At 51.0% G+C, this 22,252-nt stretch overlaps 5 protein-coding genes across 5 annotated transcripts; 3 read left to right on the forward strand and 2 right to left on the reverse strand.

The window, feature by feature from the left end:
• Positions 1-561: 561 nt before the first annotated feature.
• P174DRAFT_361551 (OSTA/TMEM184 family protein) lies at positions 562-2,728 on the reverse strand (the record flags this gene model as incomplete). Its single annotated transcript, XM_024821794.1, has 6 exons — positions 562-742; positions 803-1,167; positions 1,224-2,237; positions 2,291-2,345; positions 2,426-2,479; positions 2,622-2,728. 6 exons carry the CDS (start codon positions 2,726-2,728, stop codon positions 562-564), a joined length of 1,776 nt encoding a protein of 591 aa, XP_024687755.1.
• A 309-nt stretch (positions 2,729-3,037) lies between these two features.
• On the forward strand, positions 3,038-13,123 carry P174DRAFT_447700 (putative fermentation associated protein (Csf1)). The gene is made up of 4 exons (XM_024828693.1): positions 3,038-3,296; positions 3,348-3,383; positions 3,439-12,370; positions 12,448-13,123. Exons 1-4 carry the CDS (start codon positions 3,235-3,237, stop codon positions 12,898-12,900), a joined length of 9,483 nt encoding a protein of 3,160 aa, XP_024687756.1. The 5' UTR covers positions 3,038-3,234; the 3' UTR covers positions 12,901-13,123.
• Positions 13,124-14,157: 1,034 nt separating this feature from the next.
• P174DRAFT_437607 (elongation factor 2) lies at positions 14,158-17,530 on the forward strand. Its single transcript, XM_024826342.1, has 7 exons — positions 14,158-14,301; positions 14,401-14,416; positions 14,523-14,580; positions 14,657-15,312; positions 15,374-16,376; positions 16,439-17,136; positions 17,192-17,530. The coding sequence occupies exons 1-7, from the start codon at positions 14,294-14,296 to the stop codon at positions 17,207-17,209; spliced, it is 2,457 nt and encodes an 818-aa protein (XP_024687757.1). The 5' UTR covers positions 14,158-14,293; the 3' UTR covers positions 17,210-17,530.
• Positions 17,531-17,717: 187 nt separating this feature from the next.
• Positions 17,718-20,653, forward strand: P174DRAFT_437608 (CCCH zinc finger and RRM domain protein). Its single transcript, XM_024826343.1, has 6 exons — positions 17,718-18,020; positions 18,116-18,234; positions 18,302-18,366; positions 18,414-18,981; positions 19,039-20,057; positions 20,123-20,653. Exons 1-6 carry the CDS (start codon positions 17,956-17,958, stop codon positions 20,471-20,473), a joined length of 2,187 nt encoding a protein of 728 aa, XP_024687758.1. The 5' UTR covers positions 17,718-17,955; the 3' UTR covers positions 20,474-20,653.
• Positions 20,654-20,687: 34 nt separating this feature from the next.
• On the reverse strand, positions 20,688-21,296 carry P174DRAFT_416861 (putative lactoylglutathione lyase (Glo1); the record flags this gene model as incomplete). Its single annotated transcript, XM_024824542.1, has 2 exons — positions 20,688-20,729; positions 20,796-21,296. 2 exons carry the CDS (start codon positions 21,294-21,296, stop codon positions 20,688-20,690), a joined length of 543 nt encoding a protein of 180 aa, XP_024687759.1.
• Positions 21,297-22,252: the final 956 nt, after the last annotated feature.

Genomic DNA, 22,252 nt, shown 5'->3' on the forward strand with positions numbered 1-22,252 from the left:
GTCAGAACCAGTCACAGCGGTTTGTGGGACACCATCTCGAGTAGCGTGTTGGATCGTTGATCATTGCTCAGGCAGGATCTGCATCTCATTTGTTGGCAGCAGCAGCGTCAATCACATCGACTGGCTTGGATCGCCGACAGTTCATCCCATGATGGGCTAGAAGCGACGGTGCCTGACTGGAGAACTGGTGGTTGATTCTCCCGCTTTAGTGGTGGGCGGCGCGTAAAGAGGCACCGCTATTGCTCAGCCGCAGAAACTAATAGGTTTCTATCACTACCACGTCGCCAGGAGACAATAATAGAAGTCATTTAGCCTTTCTCTGTTTGACCACGCCTTCCTATCATCAGCTTTCCGGCCAATGATGCCTGATTACCTCCGTGGTTAGAAAAAGGGCGGTCTCATTTTGCTGGCTTTAACTGTCGCTCAATCGTATCCCATATATTCAATTGCCAAATGGAAAATAATACATCTTAGAAGATTTGTTTGAACACCCAGAATGATTAATCGCAGGTCGTCTCGTCATTAGGCGTTTGGCATCAGTTGAAGTTAAACCCCTTCCATCTATTTACCCCAAACGTTCTCCTCTTCCAGGCTCCCATAGGACCAAACTGGCGTTCTCGACTCTTCTTCTTCGGATTCTTCAGGCTGTTTCACAGCTTCCGTGGTTTCATTAGAGGTGCTCCCGCCCCCTCCAGGCGGTGCTGTGTGGTTCTCCTCGTCGACTGGTTTACCGGAAGGCCTCCTAAATGTGAAACAATTAATGCTATTCCCCAACCAGTTCTCGAAAGAATCGTGAACTTACTGAAAGTGTTTGTTTTCTGGTTCGACCCATGCTGAACCAAGAGCTCTCTGGGCTTGCGCCCGTTCCTCCTCCTCAGCCTCTCGATTTTCGACTACGAGGTCAACTAACTGGCTGCGGTGGGAACCTTGGGATGTCAAGGAGCTTGAACCGCGTTTGAGGGAAGGCGACTCGTGACTGCCTTTTCGCCGGGAGTGACTCGAGCCATTGCGGTCATCCCGCTGCTCACTTTTCCCGCTCATCGTACGGGATTTCCTGTGCTTTCGGGCTCTCTTCACTGGCTCGGCCGCTTGCTCGACATTCTGGTAGGTTGTGGTACTCGGCAAACGTTGATCTCTTGGAACGACGTTGGCTGTAATTACGGGGTACTGGAAAAAGTCAGCTCTCCGCTTCGTTCTTCGTCGTCAATGTGGGCAAGACTTACATTCCAATCCCCAAACTCTAACGCGCGAGCTTTGTTGAACAATTCCTCATCGTCTGGATTCAGAGTGGTTTCTTCAATGTCGCTATTTGAACGGAAACGTTCCAGAGCACTGCTTCTCCGACTCCGGTTACTCGATTCTGCATCGGCCAGTAAAGGAGTTCGACTGTTGACCTCTCCTGGCTTGGGAATCCAGTACTTTGCCTTTCCGCCTCGCTCGTACCGCATTCCGTCCATCACGCGTTTGACTCGAGATTTAGACTCGGCATGCGGGATGATATGATCGCCGGAATCAAATAGCCTGTACTCGTAGTTCTCACCCCGAAGAGTCATCTTCGTGTCTTCCACCAGATCTTTGGCTCCAAAGGCATCTCGAAGTGCATACACAACCGGCAGCCGAGCGGCGGAAATGGTTGGATCCGCGTAGTCGTGCCAGGAGAAGGCGTACCAATGGGTGATGGCGAAAATGGGCATCTCAAAACAAATTAAGCTATCCTGTATTGCTGCAGCGAGGTTGTCGGGTGTGTATCCTGCCACACCATTCGACAGGGCTCCTAACCACTGCAAAATGGACAAGAAGAAGCCCTGCCAATAGGAGGCAAAGATGATGAGTTTGACGCAGAGAAACTTGGGAACCGGCCGAAATGGCTGCAAGTCGTTGTGCAAGCAGACCCAGAACATTGCGAGAGAGTAAAGACTAACAGTGACGCTGACGTTGTACACGATACCTGTCCAAAGGTAACCTGACTCCAGGCCGAGGTAGCCCTCTTGATAGGTATCTGTCGCTTTCATTATGATTGAGGCGATGGCCAAAATAGGCTTCAGCCATGTATACTGGAGGATCCCGCGCTTGACAGCCAGGAATGTGTGCGGATCCGAGATATCGACCTTTGGAAGGAAGTGATTCAGGGGCCACGCATGAGATACAGGAGGACGTCCATGTGTCATGATAATCAAAGCCCGCTCGCCACCGAGAAAGTTGATGAGTAGCTGGAAGAATGTGTAGATCGTGAAGGCCTAAAGAGCAGACGTCAACACCAAGGCGCAATGGAACAGAGCTTCTGCTATACCTCGTAGACGTCGCGAATAGGATCTAGCCAAAAAGACGCTCGTCGTGAAACGATGCTTGACCAAGAAGCAACCGCATATATTGGAACCCTAGGCCGAATGAGCTCATGGTCTCCTGCTTAGGAGCAAACACTAACATCAAGAGTATGCGAACAACGTATCGTTGGAGCAACGGCTTTCGATAATTTTTACTGTGGAACGAGTCAGCGCATAGCTGATGAGCTCGAAAGGGTCTTATCGCACGTCTGAAGCCATATGGACCTAGTTGCAAAGAACAGGTGATGTTAGCTCAGCGATCCTTGAGGTAATAGCCATACTACATGTGATACTCACAAAAGTGACAGCATCGAAGCTACCAGTGCAGAGACGCCAGCAACTATCACCACAGCTCGAGCCAGCCTCGACCCTGTACCACCAGAAGAAGAAGAGCCTGCAGTCATTGTCGTGAAGACTCCGCGGTACATGACCGCGCGTTTCGTTGATTACCTGAGTCTACCCGCAAAGCATGTTGCAACCTAGCGGAGATAACAAAAATATCAAAACATGATCCTTCGAAGATAAAGGAGCTGCTCTTCGAGAAAATAAGATCAAGAGCGAGATATTCCTCGAAATATGACCCGTGGCCGAAAAACAACAAAGGACGAAGCTCTCTGACTAGCTAGATAACCCAAAGAAATCCAGACCAAGTCCCGTGCCGCATTGCGTAGGCAGGAGGGATCAAAGACACCGCCTAGCCTCATCAATTCAATGCCAAGGGAGAACCTCTCAACGACGCGAGGATTGAGCACTATGGTTTGCTGAGGTTCGAATTAAACAAATCCAGTTGGTACGATGAGGTCCTGTCGGAGCCTCCTTCCCACCATTTGTCCGGTCTATTCGAGGAGAGATCGCTCGCTCTGCTGAGTCGCCATGTTTGCGGCCATCGGCGCACCCAGATTAGGAAGAGATGGCCAACACAAGCACGAGCTTGACAACCCTATCTTTAACCCCTGATCCCAGCTTTAACTGGTAAGGAACGTGATGGTTAGTAGATATTGACATTGACTAATTATACCCAAGGTTTTTCCTCCTTGAGCTCATCGTATCTTGCATCTTGTATCTTTCCCCGTATTTCCCCCGGAAAGGACGCCAGTTGCTAATAGACCAACAGGGTGCTGTTTTTCCTGCTCTACTTTAATCGTCTCTTCGCAACTCTCCTGTCGTACGCTATCCGCGCCTATACCTGGCACTACTACCGCGCCTATGTCGACATTCATGCGCTCCAGATCTCGCTACTCGGAGGTAGGATCTTCTGGAAAAGTATCCGATACCACGGGGTGAACGAGACAATCTTTGTGCACGGAGGATTCATAACATGGCATTATTGGAAGCGCACAGTCAGACATACTGATCTGTCCTTGCTGAGTTCGAGCAATGAAAGGACGCCGGCCGGATCTCAACGCCCCGATACTCAGAGCTTGGACAAGGATGGCAGGGACAATGGCGAAGGAGAACAGGGATGCCTGAAAGGAGCGGACAATCTTCCCTGTCGTATTACAATTCAGTTCTACGGCCTGGAGTGGTTTATATACAATCGCACGCCGGCGTACGACAGTATCCTTGCCGGCTTTGGCCAACCGATTGCCGGCGATGGTCCGACAGCTCCACCGAGTCCTACCAAACCGCAAGAAACAGGAAGAGATTCGTCGGAGCCGCAATTGAAGGAAACCCGTCAGGGAAATGACATGGAAAGGAGAGGGTCACAAAATGTGGCTGAATCTTCACAAGAAATAGGGGAGAGTCTATCGAGGCTGCTCCGACTCCTGCCACTCAAAATCGCGTGCGATAAGGGCGCCATTGTCATTGGAAATGAAAACACAAGATCAGTCTTGACCACCACCTTTGACAGTGGAACTGGTCTCATAGAAGCCTGCAATGCCGGTCCGTACGATCTTTATCGTCAGGTCTTTTCTTTTCAGATCAACCATCCTGTTATACAAATGCGACCCAACCCAGATTATAAGCAGAGCCAGCTCGCTGCTGCTGATGGATTAAGTTCAAAGAATGAAGACAAAACAGGCAGGCAGCGCAAAAGAGACACTATTTTTAATTACCAGTTCCAGAAACGACGGGCGTGGCACAGTATACGGGACCTCATTCCCTACTTCCAAACTTCAGTTGAGTCGTTTCATAATCACAACAAAAGCATAAACACGCCTAAAAACCAGACAGGCCCTCGGAACGATGCCCATTGGATTGGTCTATCCCGGTATCTGGACGATAGTACTCAAGACGACCATGAAGAATGGCATTCTGTTGAGTATGGAAGATTTTCAACCCTTGTTGATAGCCCAAGCATGGCCATATCCTACTATTGGGATATTCCCGGATGCGTCGTGTCTCAACAAGACCCTGGGAAGATGTCAACTTCTGCGGCTTCCTCAGACATAAATGGTGCGCCACCACCAGAATGGGGCATCGACATCAAGTTGGATGGGGGCACTATCAACTACGGGCCTTGGGCCGATAGGGAGCGTGTCGGCTTGCAGAACGTGTTTTTCCCAAACACCTACCGCAGCTCCCAGTCGTCTGAATCATTAGCTCCTGGTGACCTAAGAAGAAACACAGTCTTCAAAATGAGACTGGAGATGAGCCAAGAAACAACGTTGCGCATCCCGACGAGGGAGCCGTCAAAAGACTGGCTGTGGAAAGGCCGAGCTGATGCAATCAGAGGAGCTACGAAACTAAAGAAGCAGCAAAAGAGAAGACAATCGCGCCCTGCGGAAGGTGATAAAAGTAACCTTGGCCCTGACATCCGTCCATTTGGTTGGCTGTCCCTCCGCGTCGCTGGGGACTCCACTGTCACCTATACTATGGATATGGTGGCCTCGACTACAAGGGGATTCAACAATTTACTCGATCTGGATCTTCGAGATTCTAGACTGTCCTCCAGTGTCAATCATGCATTGCTGTGGCAATGTCCTAGGCAGCTTGTCACCTGCGATCTCTCTAACCCCCTTTCCTGGAACAGTCTTCGTACATGGACGTTCGACGTTGAGAGTCATAACATGGAGCTGTTTTTGTTGCGCGATCACATATTCCTTCTTACTGATCTCGTGAGTGACTGGGCGTCTGGGCCCCCACAGGAATACTTCACTTTCGTGCCGTTTACCTATACTCTCAACTTGTCGTTCGTCGATTTCAAGCTTTTTGTTAACGTCAATGACCTCAACATCATAAGCAATCCCTCTGATCTAGATGACAACCGGATGCTGGTGATCAAGGGCAAGAAGCTGACATCTGATGTCTTGATTCCTTTGACAACATACAAGCCGGAGGAAAATGCCGTCAAGTTCAACGTTTATCTCGACAGTGGTGGAATAGACTTTTTGTCGCCGCAGTGGGATACTCTGCACACATTTTTGCGAGATCGATCAATTGCCACGCTCGACGGTCTTTCCCTCGGAGGGTCATACAATTATTATCTTTCAACAGCGCCAGATCTCACCGACACCTTGTTGCTCAGTATCAATGGTGTTTCGCCTAAGCTCTATCTATATGGATTCTTGATCAAAAGTTTCATGACGATAAGGGAAAACTATTTTGGAGACGAAATGCATTTCAAAACCCTTGAAGAATTTCAGGAACTGGCATATTCCGAGGAGCGAGTTAATTTCCACAATGGAATTAATCCGAATCGGAAGTCGAATGACCTCGATGTTATCGTTCATGTTGCCGTTGATGATGCTTGTGCCCTTCTGCCGGAGAATATGTATGATCGCTTGAAATGTGTTAGGCTCACAACTCCCTCCTTGGAGGTTGACTTGCGGTTTACCAACTACTACATGGACCTTCAATTCTCAATTTCGCCCCTGAGAGCAGCTATGGAGGTGCATAGGGTTGAAGGACCAGCCAGCATATCTGATACTCAGCTGTTCATTGATGGAACTTTCATCCACGGGCATCGCCTATTTGGCCTGCCTCCTTCGGAGCCGACCTATGTTTGCAACTGGGACTTTGAAGTAGGGCAAATCCTTGGTGAATGTTCGGCGGAATTCTTGGGCTGCTTGGCTGCAGCCTTGCAGAGCTTCGATCAGTCTTTCGATAACGAAGAGAATGCTCTTCCGCCGTTGGTTCCCATTGGGCTCCATGATGTCACCTTCCTTCGTGCCAAAATCCAACCAATTCATGTTTCGGTTGTGTCAGACCAGGCGGCGTTGATACTCAGCTCAGGGCTTATCACTACCAAATTCAACGACTGGGCAAATGCATCATTCTCAAAGCGCATGAGCCTTCTTGTACCTGATCTTTCCATCGCTGCGGTTAACTGCCGCGATATTGACCTGAAAGGAAGTTCGTCGCCAGCGGGTGTATCTCCCCTTGCGCTTTTCCAGACAACGATCAAATTGAGAATGGCACAGCGGAGGGCAGATATCGACGAGAATAGGAAATTGCAACAAGAACATATCGGCGTGCACGACCAGAGGACTCAAAGAACACCATGGCTCATGTTTGATTGGGAAAATGTTGACCCTACTTCGTTGCGCACTCCAAATGATCAACTTGCTCCTCCAACAATTGCCATACCTTCCATGCCTGAGCCTATTATTAAGCAGCCTCATACGTTATCCTCAGCGGACAGTCTCTCCGATTCCAGGAGCCAGCAAAGCTCAAACAGCTTCGTCTTGCCTTCAGATAATTCGAGCGTTAGAAGTGGGAGAGGACGAACGAGGCGCAAGAAGATGTCTTTGCGAAATCAGCAGGAAATAGGAAGCGATCGAAAACTCGAGCAACGGATTGATAACGATGCTCGAGACATATCAACATACAGCGAGGCCAGGGAATTTCTGAAGGCGCTCCATACAACAACCAGCTCCGAGTCCTCGAGTGCATGGACAATGCCCGAATTCACGCTTCACAAGATCTCCTTGGATAGTTCGCAGCTTCCCACAAGACGAATGTCAGATGGGGATGTTTCTCGAGATGGAGAGTTCGTTGCAAAATTTGATCCTCTATTCTCAGCATTCGACGAGGAAAGAGTAACTCACACGAATTTCCTATGCGAGTTACCTTCGGGACTTAGAGGCGCTTGCTCACCTGAGTTCCTATTCATGCTATCATCGTTGTTCGAGCAACTGCAACCGAGTCACCCGATTGAGATAATCGATTCGCTGCAGAAGGACGTCATATCCGACATCGTTGGTCATGATAAGTCAATGAAACAACCGAAACAATCGACGAGCTTTGCAATTCGTGCTCCATTCATAGTTGCGAAAATGGTCAACGCTTCTGACTCCCCTATGAATCATGAGGTTGGTTTTCGGGATGAGTATAGCATCGAGATTTCCAACCTGAGAACACAATTCCGGACGAGGATTGAAAGACAGAAAGGTGATCTTCTAGCCGGAATAAATAAAAAATTCACCGTTCATGCCGCGGCCCAGAGTCTCACCGGATTTGTTGAGGGCGGCCGGGCGGATGCATTTCAGGAGAAGGCTGGGTTCCGGTGTCTTCTTAGTGACTTGGGCTTTTGGCTGGTGACAGCGCCCATCACTAGAACTAACCTTCAGGTTCGTGGCTTTGATACCATCAGCTCCACGAAATCGGTGGAGCAACTTGCCGTCCTCGTTCGTCGGGCAACAACTATGTTTGATTCTGTCGCCTCGTCTTTTGAACATAGCTCCTCTGTTGGCAGCAAGCGACTTCGCTTTATAATTTATTCCCTTACCCAATCTGCGGGAAACATCCCTGACCCTGCGTTCCTCACTCGCATCTCGCATGTTCTTAGGGTTGCTCCCACTCATTTACGGCAGCACGATTCATGGAAAATCATTTCTCGGATTCGCAATGTCTACAATAATCTACCAGTACATCAACAGCGAGACCTGGTTTTGAAATGCTCCAATGACAATATCTCGATTCCGGCTAACGCGAAGGCAACTGTATTGTCAGGGTTCGACCAGTGGCGTGCCTGGGACTTGGCACATGTACAGAAGAGTTATGTGATGCGAAAGATCTGGGACACATCAGAGCCGGAGCCGTCAGATATACCCACAGCAATAGCAGCGTCGCTTACAGTCAAAAACTTTCGCTTCACCATTGATCCTGGACCGAAAGAGAGTGACTTTGTCGTTGAGGATTTGTCATCTGCGTTGTCTATCGGCTCGCGGCAGACTTTACTTGACAAGAAACCGACGAGAGTGATCGTTTCGCAGACTTATTGCTCGTCTGTTGGCCTCCACCTGCGGTGGGAAATTCTCGAGCTTGTTGATGGTGTGCTAAAGACGATGTCTTCGGTCAAACTAGAGTCCGCATCTTCTGCTCAGGCATCCAATGATCAGCCCATGGAAGACAACGAGCTGCATCTCATTTTCGGGGTTGACACTGGTTTCATAATACTGGACGGGATCAACATCAAACTAGCAATGTATAGCAAGGGCCTGAGGAGCTCGATCGTCCGCAAATCAAAAGAAGCGGAGAATCCCGAGGCCCTAAGTGTATTACTCAGTGCTCAGACGTGCTCCACTGAACTATCTAGTCTTTCCAAGGCGTTGATGGCTTGGAACGTCCGCGATCCGTATTTGTACTCCTCGCGCATCACGGAAGAGAAAAGGAAGGAATTGACTCACGACTGGAAGATTGCTGGATCTTGCAGGAAATTGCGATATGACATGAAAGAAGATCCCGTGAGCCTCGCGCACACAGCGGATCGAGTGATAGCGGATGAGGTCCGGTACCTTCATCGGCTTGCTAAGAATCTCAGTGACTCCCGGCCGGGCACAAGCACGGTGGTGAAGAAATCAGCTTCCAATAACTTCCATGTCGCAATGTTCTTGGACGATTATCGGCTGAGTTTCCGTATTCTACCATCGTTGACCTACACGATTGCTGGCAAGGTGGCACGAATGTCAGTCATGCCCAGGACGGAATCCAAGATCGAGGTCGATTTCGACCTCAAGAAGAATTCCCATACCTTCTACTCGAACGAAGGAGGCGGGCGCTGCGCTTTGTCACGATTAGAGATACCACCCATCAATGGGCGGGTTGTGGTCAACATGCCGTCCAGCGGCATGGAAGTGGATGTCGATACAACTATAGAACTTATTCAGTTGGAGGCAAGCGCGGTGCGGAGTCTCCTGGGCGCTTTAACAAAACCTGAAGTTTCCCACTTGGTGTCAGATCTTAAGCAGAACGCCGAGATCTTGCAGCTGCATCTCGAAGAAGTTCTGGCCATCAATAAATCTTCACACCAAAAAGAAGCGCTTTCTTCAGAGCGTGGTCTTCTCTACAAGGCTCGTTTATCCATGGCAGGAACGAAAATTCATGCTACTGCTCCAGGTCTCAATGGTAAGGAATATTCGGCTGATATGGACTTGAACCTGGGAATGATACGCATGCGACTCGACAATGGATTGGATCAAGGGCGCCCGATGGAGTTCCCGGAATTTAATATCGACGCTTCGAATATCGTCTTTGATCTGAAGAAACGCGAAGCGTCTCAAAGTCGTTCGTTCTGCAGTATTGCTGTGGAAGCTAAACTTCAGGGAACGTCCGTGACACGTGAAGATGGTGAAACCAGGCGAGCATATCATCTGAACAGCAAGAAGTTTGACATTGAGCTCTTTTCCGAAACGGCCGCGCTAGTTGTTGACATTGCTAGCCATCTTCAGGATCGCATCAAGACGCTCGACTTATCTCACGAGGTCAAGCGACTGAGGAAGTTACGCCGTCGTGGTCATGCAGAGTTAACCGCTCAAGCCCCAGACATCCCAAAGATCAAGATCAGCGATGAGACAATTCCAAATGACTTATTCAGGGACATGTATTCATTGCATTTGAACAATATTCAGATCGGATGGAACATGTCCACCTTGCCGCAGCATAGATCAGGGCGCAAGCCTGATGATCTGGTTTTCAGTATCAAGCGGGTGGATCTGTCCAATAGCAGACCCAATGCCGCCAAGCTTCGAATTGAAGATATGCAATTACAGATGGTGCCGGCTTCTGGTGACCGGCGGAAGCGATCGCTTAACTCCGCGCTCATGCCTGAATTGGTGTTCAATGTGGCATATTCTTCAAACGAAACGGAGATTCTGCTGGCCCTCCAGGCCGCTGGAAAGTCGCTCGACGTGCGAGCAACATCTGACTTCATCCTCCCAGCCAGTATGATACGGGATTCAATCGCTTCTGCTGGCCAGGTTATACGTGACGCGGATTCTGTCTTGGTTGCGAAGCCAAACGTCGAAAGCAACAAACAGCGTCCTCTCTTTGGAAACAAACGTCTACGCTCCGTACTAGTAGACGTTGACTTTGCGGGAGCTATTCTGTCTCTTCAGAGCAAATCCACCGACGATCAACAGACATTGCTGACTGCGTCTTGGACGGGAAGTCGCCGGCCGGAAGCCAAGTATGGGCAGTACGTCCAAGGAGATGCAGCGACCACTGCAACACTCAGAGCCCCTGGGGTGGCGGTCAAAGTCCAATTTGAGGACAATGGCAAGGATGTGTCCGCATTGAACGCAGAATTAAAGATTGATGCCTCGACGAATGTCCTATACCCGTCGCTTGTTCCTGTAATAAAGCAGATGACCGCCGCCATCAAGGAGGTCATGGAGGGCCACGATAAGCCAAGGAAACCGCCCAGTGCCGCCATGTTACAGCCGCAGAAGCTAATGCAGGAAGCCCCGTTTGATACGAAAGATGCGGCCTCAATTCTTGGTCGTTGCAAGGTGAACGTCGGGATTTTGATTCGCAAACAGGAGTTTAGCCTTAGCTGTCAGCCCATCGCTAGAGTAGCGGCCACGGCAGGCTTCGACAGCGTCTACATAACTGTCAACACGGTGCAATCCGATGAGCAGGGAAGGTTCTTGGCGGTTCTGGTAGCTTTCAATTCCTTGCAGGCATCAGTCAAGCATGTGTACTCAAACGAGTCTACTGCGAGCTTTGACGTGAAGTCCATCGTCATGTCTCTCATGAATAGCAAACATCTGAGCAGTTCGAAGGGCATTTCGGCTGTGCTCCGAGTCAGTCCGATGCAAGTGATGCTTAACGCAAAGCAAGTTCAAGACCTCCTGCTCTTCCGTGAAATCTGGGTTCCCTCCAACGGAGAGACCAATGGCGGCAGGGCATTTCAAGCGGAGTCAAATGAGCCTCAGGCTTATATCGTTCAGCGTTACCAACAGGTAGCAGCAGCGCCAGCATTTCCGTGGAATAGTGCGGTTGCCATTGAGAAGCTTGAGATTCAACTTGATCTGGGGTCTACGCTTGGAAAGGCACAGTTCGCAGTCAACGATTTGTGGCTGTCATCGAGGAAGACATCTGATCGAGAACAATCACTCAGCATAGGTTTCAAGTCTACTGAGGTAGAAAGTAAAGGCCGCATGAGCGGGTCGGTCGAGCTTCAGACATTGAAGATTCGCACATCCATTCAATGGCCGGAGGAGAAGCCCAATGCGCATTCTGTTCCACTCATTCAGGCCTCCATCTCTTTCCAACAGCTACAAGCCAAGGTCTCTTTCGATTACCAACCATTCCTGGTCGCCAATATCTCAATTTTCGATTTCCTTATGTACAATGTCCGAGGCGCCAATGGTGCGCCTAAACAGCGGCTCTTCAGCATTCTAGAAGGAGATAAAGTGCAAGTATTCTGTACTAGCTTGACTGCGTCGCAATGTCTGGCGCTGATCCAAGGCTGGCAGCGGCTGGCCCAAGACAAACAAGCAGCGTACGAAGCATCACTGCGCGAAGTTGAGAGATACCTGCGCAGGAGAACATCGGTGGCTACGGAGAAAATGGAAACCCAAGCCAAGGAATTGGCCAAGAAAGCCAAAGACACCAACGCCGAGAAGGCGCCTATATCTCTCAACACTGGGGTGGTCGTGAGCATCACCGACGTCAATCTCGGTGTTTTCCCGAGCTCCTTCTTCGATAACCAGATATTCAAACTGGAGGCACACGATGCACAGGCACGATTCTACGTCTCGCTGAAGGAGGGCAAGATACACAGTGCGCTTGGGCTCACGCTGGGGCAGTTGCGTGTCGCTCTTTCGGCCATCAACCGTCCCACATCTACGGACATTGAGGATCTTCTAGTCAATGAGATCGTCAGTCGCGCCATAGGGTCTCGGGGGGAACGATCCTCAAGGTGCCTCGGCTTGTGGCTAGTATGGAGACTTGGCAGACCCCGGGCCATCCGCAGATAGAGTACATCTTCCGCAGTACTTTCGAAGGCAAGGTGGATGTCGGATGGAACTATTCGCGCATCAGTTTCATCCGGGACATGTGGGAACGCCATTCCCGTGCGTTGGCGTCCCGACTCGGCAAGCCGCTGCAGCCGTCGGCGGTTCGCATCACTCGAGGACCCGGACCGGAGAGAGATGGGGATAAGCAAGAGGAGAAGATTACAGCGGTGGTCAATGTACCCCAGTCAAAGTACACATATACGGCTTTGGAACCACCAGTGATCGAAACGCCCCAGCTACGGGATATGGGCGAGGCCACCCCACCGTTGGAGTGGATTGGGCTCCAACGGGACAAGCTGCCCAACATCACCCATCAGATCATTATTGTGACGTTGTTGGAGATTGCAAAAGAAGTGGAGGATGCATACGCGAAGATTTTGGGATCATCATGAGCATTGTTCCCTCTACATGGCCGTTAGTCTCTGTATCACACGTGGGCTGGTGTTTGACAACCACAGATCATACATCATCTCAGGCGGTTTAGAGTGGGTCATTCTACATGCTCTTCTCAGAGTTCTCGAGATTGATTTCAAGCCCTTGATAGTCTGCCTGCATTGTGCATAATGTCTAGTACTGTACATAGTCTAAATCAGCTTATCAATAATGAGTACATCGACCTGCATGAAGCTGCTACATTTGAGATGAACTGGGTGTGGTAAGCTACCTTTGTAAGGCAGGTAATTATTAAGCTATGAGCTCGTTAATTCCTAACTCCGCGTCTGATAAATTAAGCGGTGAGGTGGGGAAAGTGTTTGCTCACAACATCTCATTGGTTGCTGAGCGATCTGTTTCCTGAAAATTTTTCATGCTTTTCTTTCCGACGTCAATGGAGCTAACTATTTTCAGTAAGCGGGGTCATCTTTAGCTTGGACTTCGAAACGACTAGGTAACAGTAATTGACAGAGCAAGTGGGCTGATGAGGTGTGGTAAGGTAACTCTGATACAGTCACTGAAATAATCGTGATATCAGTGTCTTGAGCCCAACGCCACCCTTCAATGCCCTCTGCAAGAGGACAGAGTTTAGAGAAGCAAACGTCAAATATGGTAGCTAGCTCTGATGAAGCTTTAAAGCTATAGCTGGTTAGCTAGACGAGTCACAATGTGACTCAAACGAAGGGAAGAACCACGGTGGAAGAGCTCTGGCAACTCAGTTCATAGGTCATCCATAAGGGAAGGAATATACTGCGAGTCAACTGGTCAATCCCTCTAGCTCTGGTAACCTCTGGTCGGTCAATAAATGAGTACGGATTTGCCTTTGTCCATGGCTGGGTTGATGATTGCTAAGCTCTGATGATAATAATACTACATGGTACAGGGCAGTGATGACGGGCACATAGGTACCTAAGGTATCAACCTCCAGGGCTTTGTAGGCTGTAAGAAAAATCTGAGGGGCAATAGTAATAATAATGGCAGGGCAACAGTACGGGAAAGAAACGCACATCCCATATTTCAAAATCAGAGGGTAAAAAAAAGAGTTCTCTTGCACAAATAATATTGCAGCGTCCCCACCCGCCGTCCTTCCTCGCTTTCCCTCCCTCTTTTTCCCCTCTTCCCACCACCACCACACTTCTGCTTCCTTTTTCCCACTTCAGCCCGCTTCTTGAGCAGCGCACATAGGTCCTTTACGTCCTATTCAATTTCTGCTGTCAGGTCGAGCTAGTCCTCGATCCTGATCTCTGTGTGTCGTTTGTTCTTGCTTTTGACTTTGCCTTTTCTTTCCCTCTACCTTTTCACCTTATCTCACAACCCCGCCTCTACGGCTTAAAAAAGAAAAGAACCGTCAAAATGGTTAAGTAAGTCTTCACTCTTCCCTGGACGATCCTCGATCCTCGAGCAATGAAGACTATATTTGGGATGGGATCGAATAAAGATTGCTAACATGCTGTTTATAGCTTCACTATCGAAGAGGTTCGTTGATCCCCGCGCCGGGTTTGCCAAGCCTACTCTCTAGAGAGAGCAAGAAGAGCAGAACAGAGCTACGAGATGAAGGACAAACAAAACTGACTATGAGCAGATCCGGTCCCTCATGGACCGTCCGGCCAACATCCGGAACATGTCCGTCATTGCTCACGGTACGTGGCTTCGCGAAGAGGAAAAGAAGACAGGATTTTTCTTGATTACAAATACTAAGACATATTGGGATTATAGTCGATCACGGAAAGTCGACTCTGACCGACTCCATGATCCAGCGTGCCGGTATCATCTCGGCTGCTAAGGCCGGTGAGGGTCGTTACATGGACACTCGTCCCGATGAGCAGGACCGTGGTATTACCATCAAGTCGACTGCCATCTCTCTTTATGCCAAATTCCCCGATCCGGAGGATCTCAAGGAAATCCCCCAGAAGGTCGATGGTGCTGAGTTCTTGGTCAACTTGATCGATTCCCCCGGTCACGTTGACTTCTCCTCTGAGGTCACTGCCGCTCTCCGTGTCACTGACGGTGCCCTGGTCGTCGTTGACTGCGTTGAGGGTGTCTGTGTCCAGACCGAGACCGTCTTGCGTCAGGCCCTGACCGAGCGTATCAAGCCTGTCCTGATCATCAACAAGGTCGACCGTGCTCTGCTCGAACTTCAGGTTACCAAGGAGGATCTCTATCAGTCCTTCTCTCGTACCGTCGAGTCCGTTAACGTCATCATCTCCACCTACCACGACAAGGCTCTTGGTGATGTTCAGGTCTACCCCGACCGCGGTACCGTTGCTTTCGGTTCCGGTCTCCACGGATGGGCTTTCACCGTCCGCCAGTTCGCTGTCAAGTACGCCAAGAAGTTCGGTGTTGACCGTAAGAAGATGCTTGAGCGTCTCTGGGTGAGTGGAACCATTACTCCGGAAGCAAAAACATAAACCAGCTAGCTAACACGTTTCATAGGGTGACAACTACTTCAACCCCCAGACCAAGAAGTGGTCCAAGTCCGGTGAAGCCGAGCAGCGTGCTTTCAACATGTTCATCTTGGACCCCATCTTCAAGATCTTCGCTGCTGTCAACAACGACAAGACTGAGGAGATCCACAAGCTCGTTGAGAAGCTCGAGATCAAGCTTGCCAGCGACGAGAAGGACCTTAAGGGCAAGGCTCTGCTCAAGGTCATTATGCGCAAGTTCCTGCCCGCCGCTGATGCCATGTTGGAGATGATCTGTATCCACCTGCCCTCTCCCGTCACTGCCCAGAAGTACCGTGCCGAGACTCTGTACGAGGGTCCCATGGACGACGAGTGCGCTATTGGTATCCGTGACTGTGACCCCAAGGCTCCTCTCATGCTTTACGTCTCCAAGATGGTTCCCACCTCTGACAAGGGCCGTTTCTATGCCTTCGGTCGTGTCTTCGCCGGTACTGTCAAGTCCGGTCTTAAGGTCCGCATCCAGGGTCCTAACTACGTCCCTGGCAAGAAGGAGGATCTCTTCGTTAAGGCTATCCAGCGTACCATCCTGATGATGGGTCGTTTCGTTGAGCCCATCGAAGATGTTCCTGCTGGTAACATCGTTGGTCTGGTTGGTGTTGACCAGTTCCTGCTCAAGTCTGGTACCCTCACCACCTCCGAGACTGCCCACAACCTCAAGGTCATGAAGTTCTCCGTCTCTCCTGTCGTGCAGCGGGGTGTTGAGGTCAAGAACGCCCAGGATCTGCCCAAGCTGGTCGAAGGTCTCAAGCGTCTGTCCAAGTCTGACCCTTGTGTCCTGACTATGATCAACGAGTCTGGTCAGCACATTGTTGCCGGTGCCGGTGAGCTGCACCTTGAAATTTGCTTGAAGGATCTCGAGGAGGACCACGCCGGTGTCCCTCTCCGTATCTCCGACCCTGTCGTCTCCTACCGTGAGACCGTCGGCGCTGAGTCCAGCATGACCGCCCTGTCCAAGTCTCCCAACAAGCACAACCGTCTCTACGTCACTGCTCAGCCCCTCGGCGAGGAGGTCTCCCTCGCCATCGAGTCCGGCAAGATCAACCCCGTGACGATTTCAAGGCCCGTGCCCGTCTCCTCGCTGACGACTTCGGCTGGGATGTTACCGATGCCCGTAAGATTTGGTGCTTCGGTCCCGACACCACCGGTGCCAACTTGCTGGTTGACCAGACCAAGGCCGTCCAGTACCTCAACGAAATCAAGGACTCTTTCGTCTCTGGTTTCCAGTGGGCCACCCGTGAGGGTCCCATTGCTGAGGAGCCTATGCGCTCTATCCGCTTCAACGTCCTTGATGTGACTCTGCACGCTGATGCCATCCACCGTGGCGGTGGTCAGATCATCCCCACTGCTCGTCGTGTCTTGTACGCCGCTACCCTGCTTGCCGAGCCTAGTCTCCAGGAGCCCATCTTCAACGTCGAAATCCAGGTTCCTGAGCAGGCCATGGGTGGTATCTACGGTGTCCTCACCCGCCGTCGTGGTCACGTCTACAGCGAGGAGCAGCGTCCTGGTACTCCTCTGTTCAACATCAAGGCTTACCTGCCTGTCAACGAGTCCTTCGGTTTCAACGGCGATCTCCGCCAGGCCACCGGTGGTCAGGCCTTCCCCCAGTCTGTCTTCGACCACTGGTCTATTCTGCCTGGTGGTTCTCCTCTTGACCCCACTACCAAGCCTGGTCAGACCGTTGCTGAGATGCGTAAGCGCAAGGGTCTCAAGGAGCAGGTCCCTGGTTACGAAAACGTAAGTTTCTGGCACTCTCTGATCTCACTAAATACGTTGCTAACACCTTTCACAGTACTACGACAAGCTGTAAAAATGTTCCATACCCGCCTGATATGTTTTCAGTCAGTCATGGCTGTAAATATATGTTTATGAGATTGACGAACCCTCTACATTGTCTATGAAAAGACAAGGAAAATTCAATGAGCAAAATTTCAAAACGAGACACAACACGGGCTTGGTTCATGTCGTATGTGGATTTTCGAATACCTAGAGAAGTAGAATCCAGGTGTGCGCGTGCATTCGCTATGGCTTCCTATAATCTATTTGTTACGTTTATGACTGCGAGGGCTCTTTAAATAGTTTACTTGCTGTTCTTTGCTTGGACGTGAAAAATTTCATTCAGTAGTTCAAATTTCTCGGTGCTTTCACATCGTGGATTCTTCCGTAGATTCTATCCTGCCGTACCTCTTCACCAGGAGAGCCCTTGACTGTTGAGCTCACTCATGATTCTGTAGGGGAAGGCCTCGATACAGACCACGTGACTCCACCGTCATCCGCGTCGTTCGCGTTTCCCCAGCGTCGAGGCGCAAAGCTCTGTCCCACGCCCTCATCTTTCTTTCAACTCGCACGATGGCCTAAATTGACCTCTTGATATTGCTGGAGGTCTGATATCTTAACCCCTTCTATCCGATCGGAAACGTTCGACGACACCAATTAAGTTCGTTTTCGAAACGCACATCAGCTACATTCGCACTCGTGCTCGAAAATTGCCGGAGCCTCTTCTCAGTACCTGCTCGCATTCCTACAAGAGGTCGGCTTTTCGTTTCAGCTACGAACATGCAGCTCACCGAAGACGAGGCGACGGAGGTGAAGAAATGGGTGGTGAAAAAGCTGGAAGACATGTAGGTCGAACCCAGTCATAGCGCACATGCGTACCATTGCATAAATCTCCCTGGACTCGGAAATGCTGACCACGATTGGCATCATTTAATTACAGATCAGATGCTGATTCAGATGTGCTTGCGGACTACGTACTTGCGCTTATCCGGTCAGATGCTCCCGATGATGAGATCAGGAAGGCGTCGGTGGAAAATTTGGAGGACTTTTTGAGAGAGCGTAAGTGTTGTTCGTGTTTGGTGCATTCGACACAGAGCTCCCTTTGCTGAACTGTCGCTGCTTCTAGATACTACGCAATTTGTCGATGAGCTGTTCGCCACCTTTGGCCCGAAGCAGCAGGCTCCTCCGGCCGTCTCGCATCCTCAGACTCAGCCCCCCTCACTCATGATCTGCCACAGCCCGTGTCCCTCCCCCAGCAAGCGTTCCCGTACAACGTGGCCTCCGGTCCTTCTACAGGCACTTACGGAGCGCCAATGGGCGGCGCACCCCCGTCGCACACAGGACCTGACGGCTCGAATTTTAACCGGAAGCGTACCTACCACGAGGGCTTCCAGACAGAGCAGGAACGTGAAGATGTGCCTCATAATCGGACCTTCAAGACACCTCGTCGAGGGCGCGGAGGCGGCCGTGGCGACTGGATGGGGCGCGATGGTCGGGCACCCCAGGGTGCGCCTGCACAGTTCCCTCCTGCTGGCGCTGGGTTCCCAGTCATGCCACCATCATTCCCCGGGTTCGACCAGAATGACCCGATGGCAGCAATGATGGCCATACAGAGCATGGGGTTCCCTCAGATGCCTGGCATGCCTCCGATGCCGATGGCGGCTCAAGGTGGTGCTGGTCAGACCCAGGAGCAAATGATGGCCAAGTCATCTGAGCGGTGCCCGTTCTACGAGACGCAAGGCATCTGCTACCTCGGGGCGGCCTGTCCGTACCAGCATGATACCGGTCCTGGGGCAAAGGAAGACGGTAAGCGATTAGCATCTTGCTCTGAGCGCAGACTATTGCTAATCAGTGATCTTACAGAATATGATCCTAAATCAGCTTCCATTATGGTGGACTTGCAAAGACGAGACGGAGGCCCGATGCGCGGCAGTGACCGAGGTCGTGGCCGTGGCCGCGGTGGCGATAGAGGCGGCTTTGGAGGCCGAGGACGTCGGTCTGAGTTTTCTGCCGCTGGTCCCAGCGACGATCCCTCAATGAAGACGATCGTTGTAGAACAAATCCCTGATGACAAGCTCGACGAGGCAACGGTGCGGGAGTTCTTTGCCCAATACGGCGAGATCGTTGAGATCTCGTTACAACCGCACAGGAAACTGGCCTTGATCACGTACGACAGCCACGCAGCAGCCAAGCGGGCATGGTCCAGTCCTAAGGTCATCTTTGACAATCGCTTCGTCAAGGTTTACTGGCATAAGCCCAAAGCTGAGAGAAACCATGACCAACGGCCGGCGGGAGACGCAATGGACGAAAGCCCCGTCTTCGATCCTCAGGAATTCCAAAGACAGCAGGAGGAAGCGCAGAAGGCGTACGAGGAGAAAATGCGCAAGCGAAAGGAGACCGATGAGGCCAAACAGAAACTGGAGAAACAGCGAGAAGAACTCCTCAAGAAGCAGCAGGAGGAGAAGGAGCGGCTCTTACGGAAGCTCGGCGCCAGCGCTACAAGCAACGGCACGACTCACGATGGCGAAGCTCGTCAGTCCCCCGCCGACGAAAATGCAAGCGAGCAGACGAAGCAGCTCCGCGCGCAGCTGGCAGCTCTCGAGGCCGAAGCCAAGACCCTTGGAATCGACCCCAACGCTTCGGAAGCAGGCGCGTCACCGTTCTCCTACCGTGGTCGGGGACGAGGAGTTGCAGGCTATCGGGGCGGCTTCGCTCCACGTGCTCGCGGGTACGCTCCTCCATTCCGTGGAAGTTTCCGTGGGCGAGGTGCTGCCCGTGGCCGCGGCGGTGTTCTCCGGCTTGACAACCGGCCCAAGCGAATCGCTGTGTCTGGTGTGGAATTGAATACGGAAAAGGATGAAGCCCTGAGACAGTTCCTCATTGTAAGTATTTCCCCTTTTTTTTCAGTTTACCAGCGTCGGATAATTACTAACAACTGCCTTTCCAGGGCGTCGGCGAGTACGAGTCCATCGAACCTCACCCTGAACAGCCAAGCACTGTCGTCGTGGCCTTCAAGGAGCGCTACCAGGCCGAGAAATTCATGCGCGGGCCGTGGAACATCCCATCCGTTGGAGAGGTCCAGCTCAGCTGGGTCCCCAACCCTCCCGTCAGTGCTACTACGCCTGCTCAGATCTCGGGTCCTGGCTCGGATACTAAGCCGGCTTCGGACGAAGATACGGTCATGGAGTCTACGGCGGGCTCGTTGCAACCTGCGGACCAGCTCAACGCTCGCAAGGATGGAAACCACGACGTTGATTACGATGTTGCGGAGATGGATGACACCTGGGGTGCGGAATAGACGGCCATTGACACTTTTGAGCATCATGTATGGATATCATGGTTGGCGTTATTCTGTGATTTTAAAAAAGGAAGTTAGATCTTTGCTTATTTCTGCAGAGAGAACCATGTCTATCCCAGTGTCATCAGACCTGCGTTCAGGTGTATTTACAGCCTTGAACACTGCACATTGTCAAGAGTTCCACTAAAACGGCCATGGTGTGCCTTGCCAGGCCTCAATGTAAATTCTGAGGAATCAGTTCCACTAGATATCCATCCTTGCAACGAGTGAGCTTCAAATATCACAATACATTGCTCGATTGCTTAAAGGGTAATGAGCTTACCGGATCAGCGACATAAGCAATCTGATTGAAGAGCTTCTGATAATTCGGATGAATCTCGCCCACACCGACTCCCCTTTCCTCTTCCCACGAACTCAACGGCACACCCTCTCGCGAACTATTACCCAGCTCCTTGATGACTGGGACCCCTTCCTTCCTAAGCCTCTCTAATGTGCCCGCAACATCCGGGACCGTAAACCCTAAGTGTCCGAAGCCGAGATGCGGCGGCGTATTGCCAGTGGACATGTTGAAGCCGCCCTCGGTGTCTGCTTTTTCTGTCCCGTGGACATGGTACAGTTCCAGCAATCCTGGGGTTTGCGTGAGAACCGGAGGGTTGGCGACCCGGGCAGACCAGGAGGGCAGGTCTGCTCGGTCTGCCGATGTGGGAGGGTAGCCTAGGTAGTATAGTGTGAAAGGGCCGGCATTCATGGTGAAGACTGTGCGCATGCCCATGAGGTTGATGTAGAAGTGGAGCGAGCGCTGCGGGTCGCGGACGCGGAGCATGAAGTGATTCAGTTTGTAGCCAGCCGTGGGGCTGTTTTCCGGGAGCGGGGATCATTGTTGTGGCCGCCGGGGAGAAAGACGCCTGGATCAAAGGGAGAAGAGGAGGATGTTGATGCTGATGAGTTTGAGGAGTTTGTGCCTTGGTCTGCACTCATCTTGGTTGCTGGAATGGTATTGCAGGGCGTTTAGCCCTTATCCAGGTGAGGAGAAATGGGAGTATTCTGAAATGCGGGGTGATAAACGAAAGACCAGATAATACGGGCTATGATTATGCCGGACAGATAAAATGCACAGTAGGAAGACTTCAATTCTGAAGATCATGAGATTGTTGACAGATGGATATATTCAAGAAAGTTAGTTCGAACAAAGCAGCGTGGGCCAGCGCTGGAATATCGCAGTTGGAGGTTGCTGGCCTCGTTGCGCCAATGGCGATGATGCTGCATACCAATCACAAATGTGTCCAAAGCACCCGCAATGGGCGATAACTGTGATGATTTGACGACCTGCAAAGCATAATGTCATAATGCAGCTTCTTGCATGGAACCGAATTCCGCTCATATCAAAGCCAAAAACTCCAAGGAAGCTGCCAGGATATTGTACAGCCTTAAGCGTTCCTGCCTCTTGAGTATTTGAGATCTAGCAAGTAAGCGCCTAAGAGATGGCTTGCCCCTGATGAACTTGCCACGGCCCCATCAAATTCTCAATAGATGGCCGAAGTTGAGATATAGCGGACTTGTATGATTATGCAACATTGTAAGGCCAAAAATTCGCAATGGAAATGCTCCAAAATTATGCCATGCAAAACAGAATAGTGAAGGATTCAAGGGAGCACTGAGAAAGGAAAGTAGTGAAAAAAAATCGTGAAAGAACCTTCCATTCTGAGACCCATCAAGAATGGGACAAAGGTCTCCTCAGTCGGAAAGATCAACGGAGGATATGCGAACACTCAACCCACG

Source organism: Aspergillus novofumigatus (genome assembly GCF_002847465.1).
Source record: "Aspergillus novofumigatus IBT 16806 chromosome Unknown P174scaffold_1, whole genome shotgun sequence".
Lineage (NCBI taxonomy): Eukaryota > Fungi > Ascomycota > Eurotiomycetes > Eurotiales > Aspergillaceae > Aspergillus > Aspergillus novofumigatus.

Excerpts from the sequence above, each read along its gene's own strand:
- P174DRAFT_447700 (XM_024828693.1), top strand. The coding sequence starts at position 3,235 with ATGGCCAACACAAGCACGAGCTTGACAACCCTATCTTTAACCCCTGAT. Across the intron at positions 3,297-3,347 it reads CCTGATCCCAGCTTTAACTG|GTTTTTCCTCCTTGAGCTCA; the intron begins GTAAGGAACGTG and ends ATTATACCCAAG. Across the intron at positions 12,371-12,447 it reads ATCTTCTAGTCAATGAGATC|ACCCCGGGCCATCCGCAGAT; the intron begins GTCAGTCGCGCC and ends GAGACTTGGCAG.
- P174DRAFT_437607 (XM_024826342.1), top strand. Across the intron at positions 15,313-15,373 it reads AGATGCTTGAGCGTCTCTGG|GGTGACAACTACTTCAACCC; the intron begins GTGAGTGGAACC and ends CACGTTTCATAG. Across the intron at positions 16,377-16,438 it reads GTCTCCCAACAAGCACAACC|ATCAACCCCGTGACGATTTC; the intron begins GTCTCTACGTCA and ends GAGTCCGGCAAG.
- P174DRAFT_437608 (XM_024826343.1), top strand. The coding sequence starts at position 17,956 with ATGCAGCTCACCGAAGACGAGGCGACGGAGGTGAAGAAATGGGTGGTG. Across the intron at positions 18,367-18,413 it reads AGCAGCAGGCTCCTCCGGCC|CCCGTGTCCCTCCCCCAGCA; the intron begins GTCTCGCATCCT and ends GATCTGCCACAG. Across the intron at positions 20,058-20,122 it reads CCCTGAGACAGTTCCTCATT|GGCGTCGGCGAGTACGAGTC; the intron begins GTAAGTATTTCC and ends CTGCCTTTCCAG.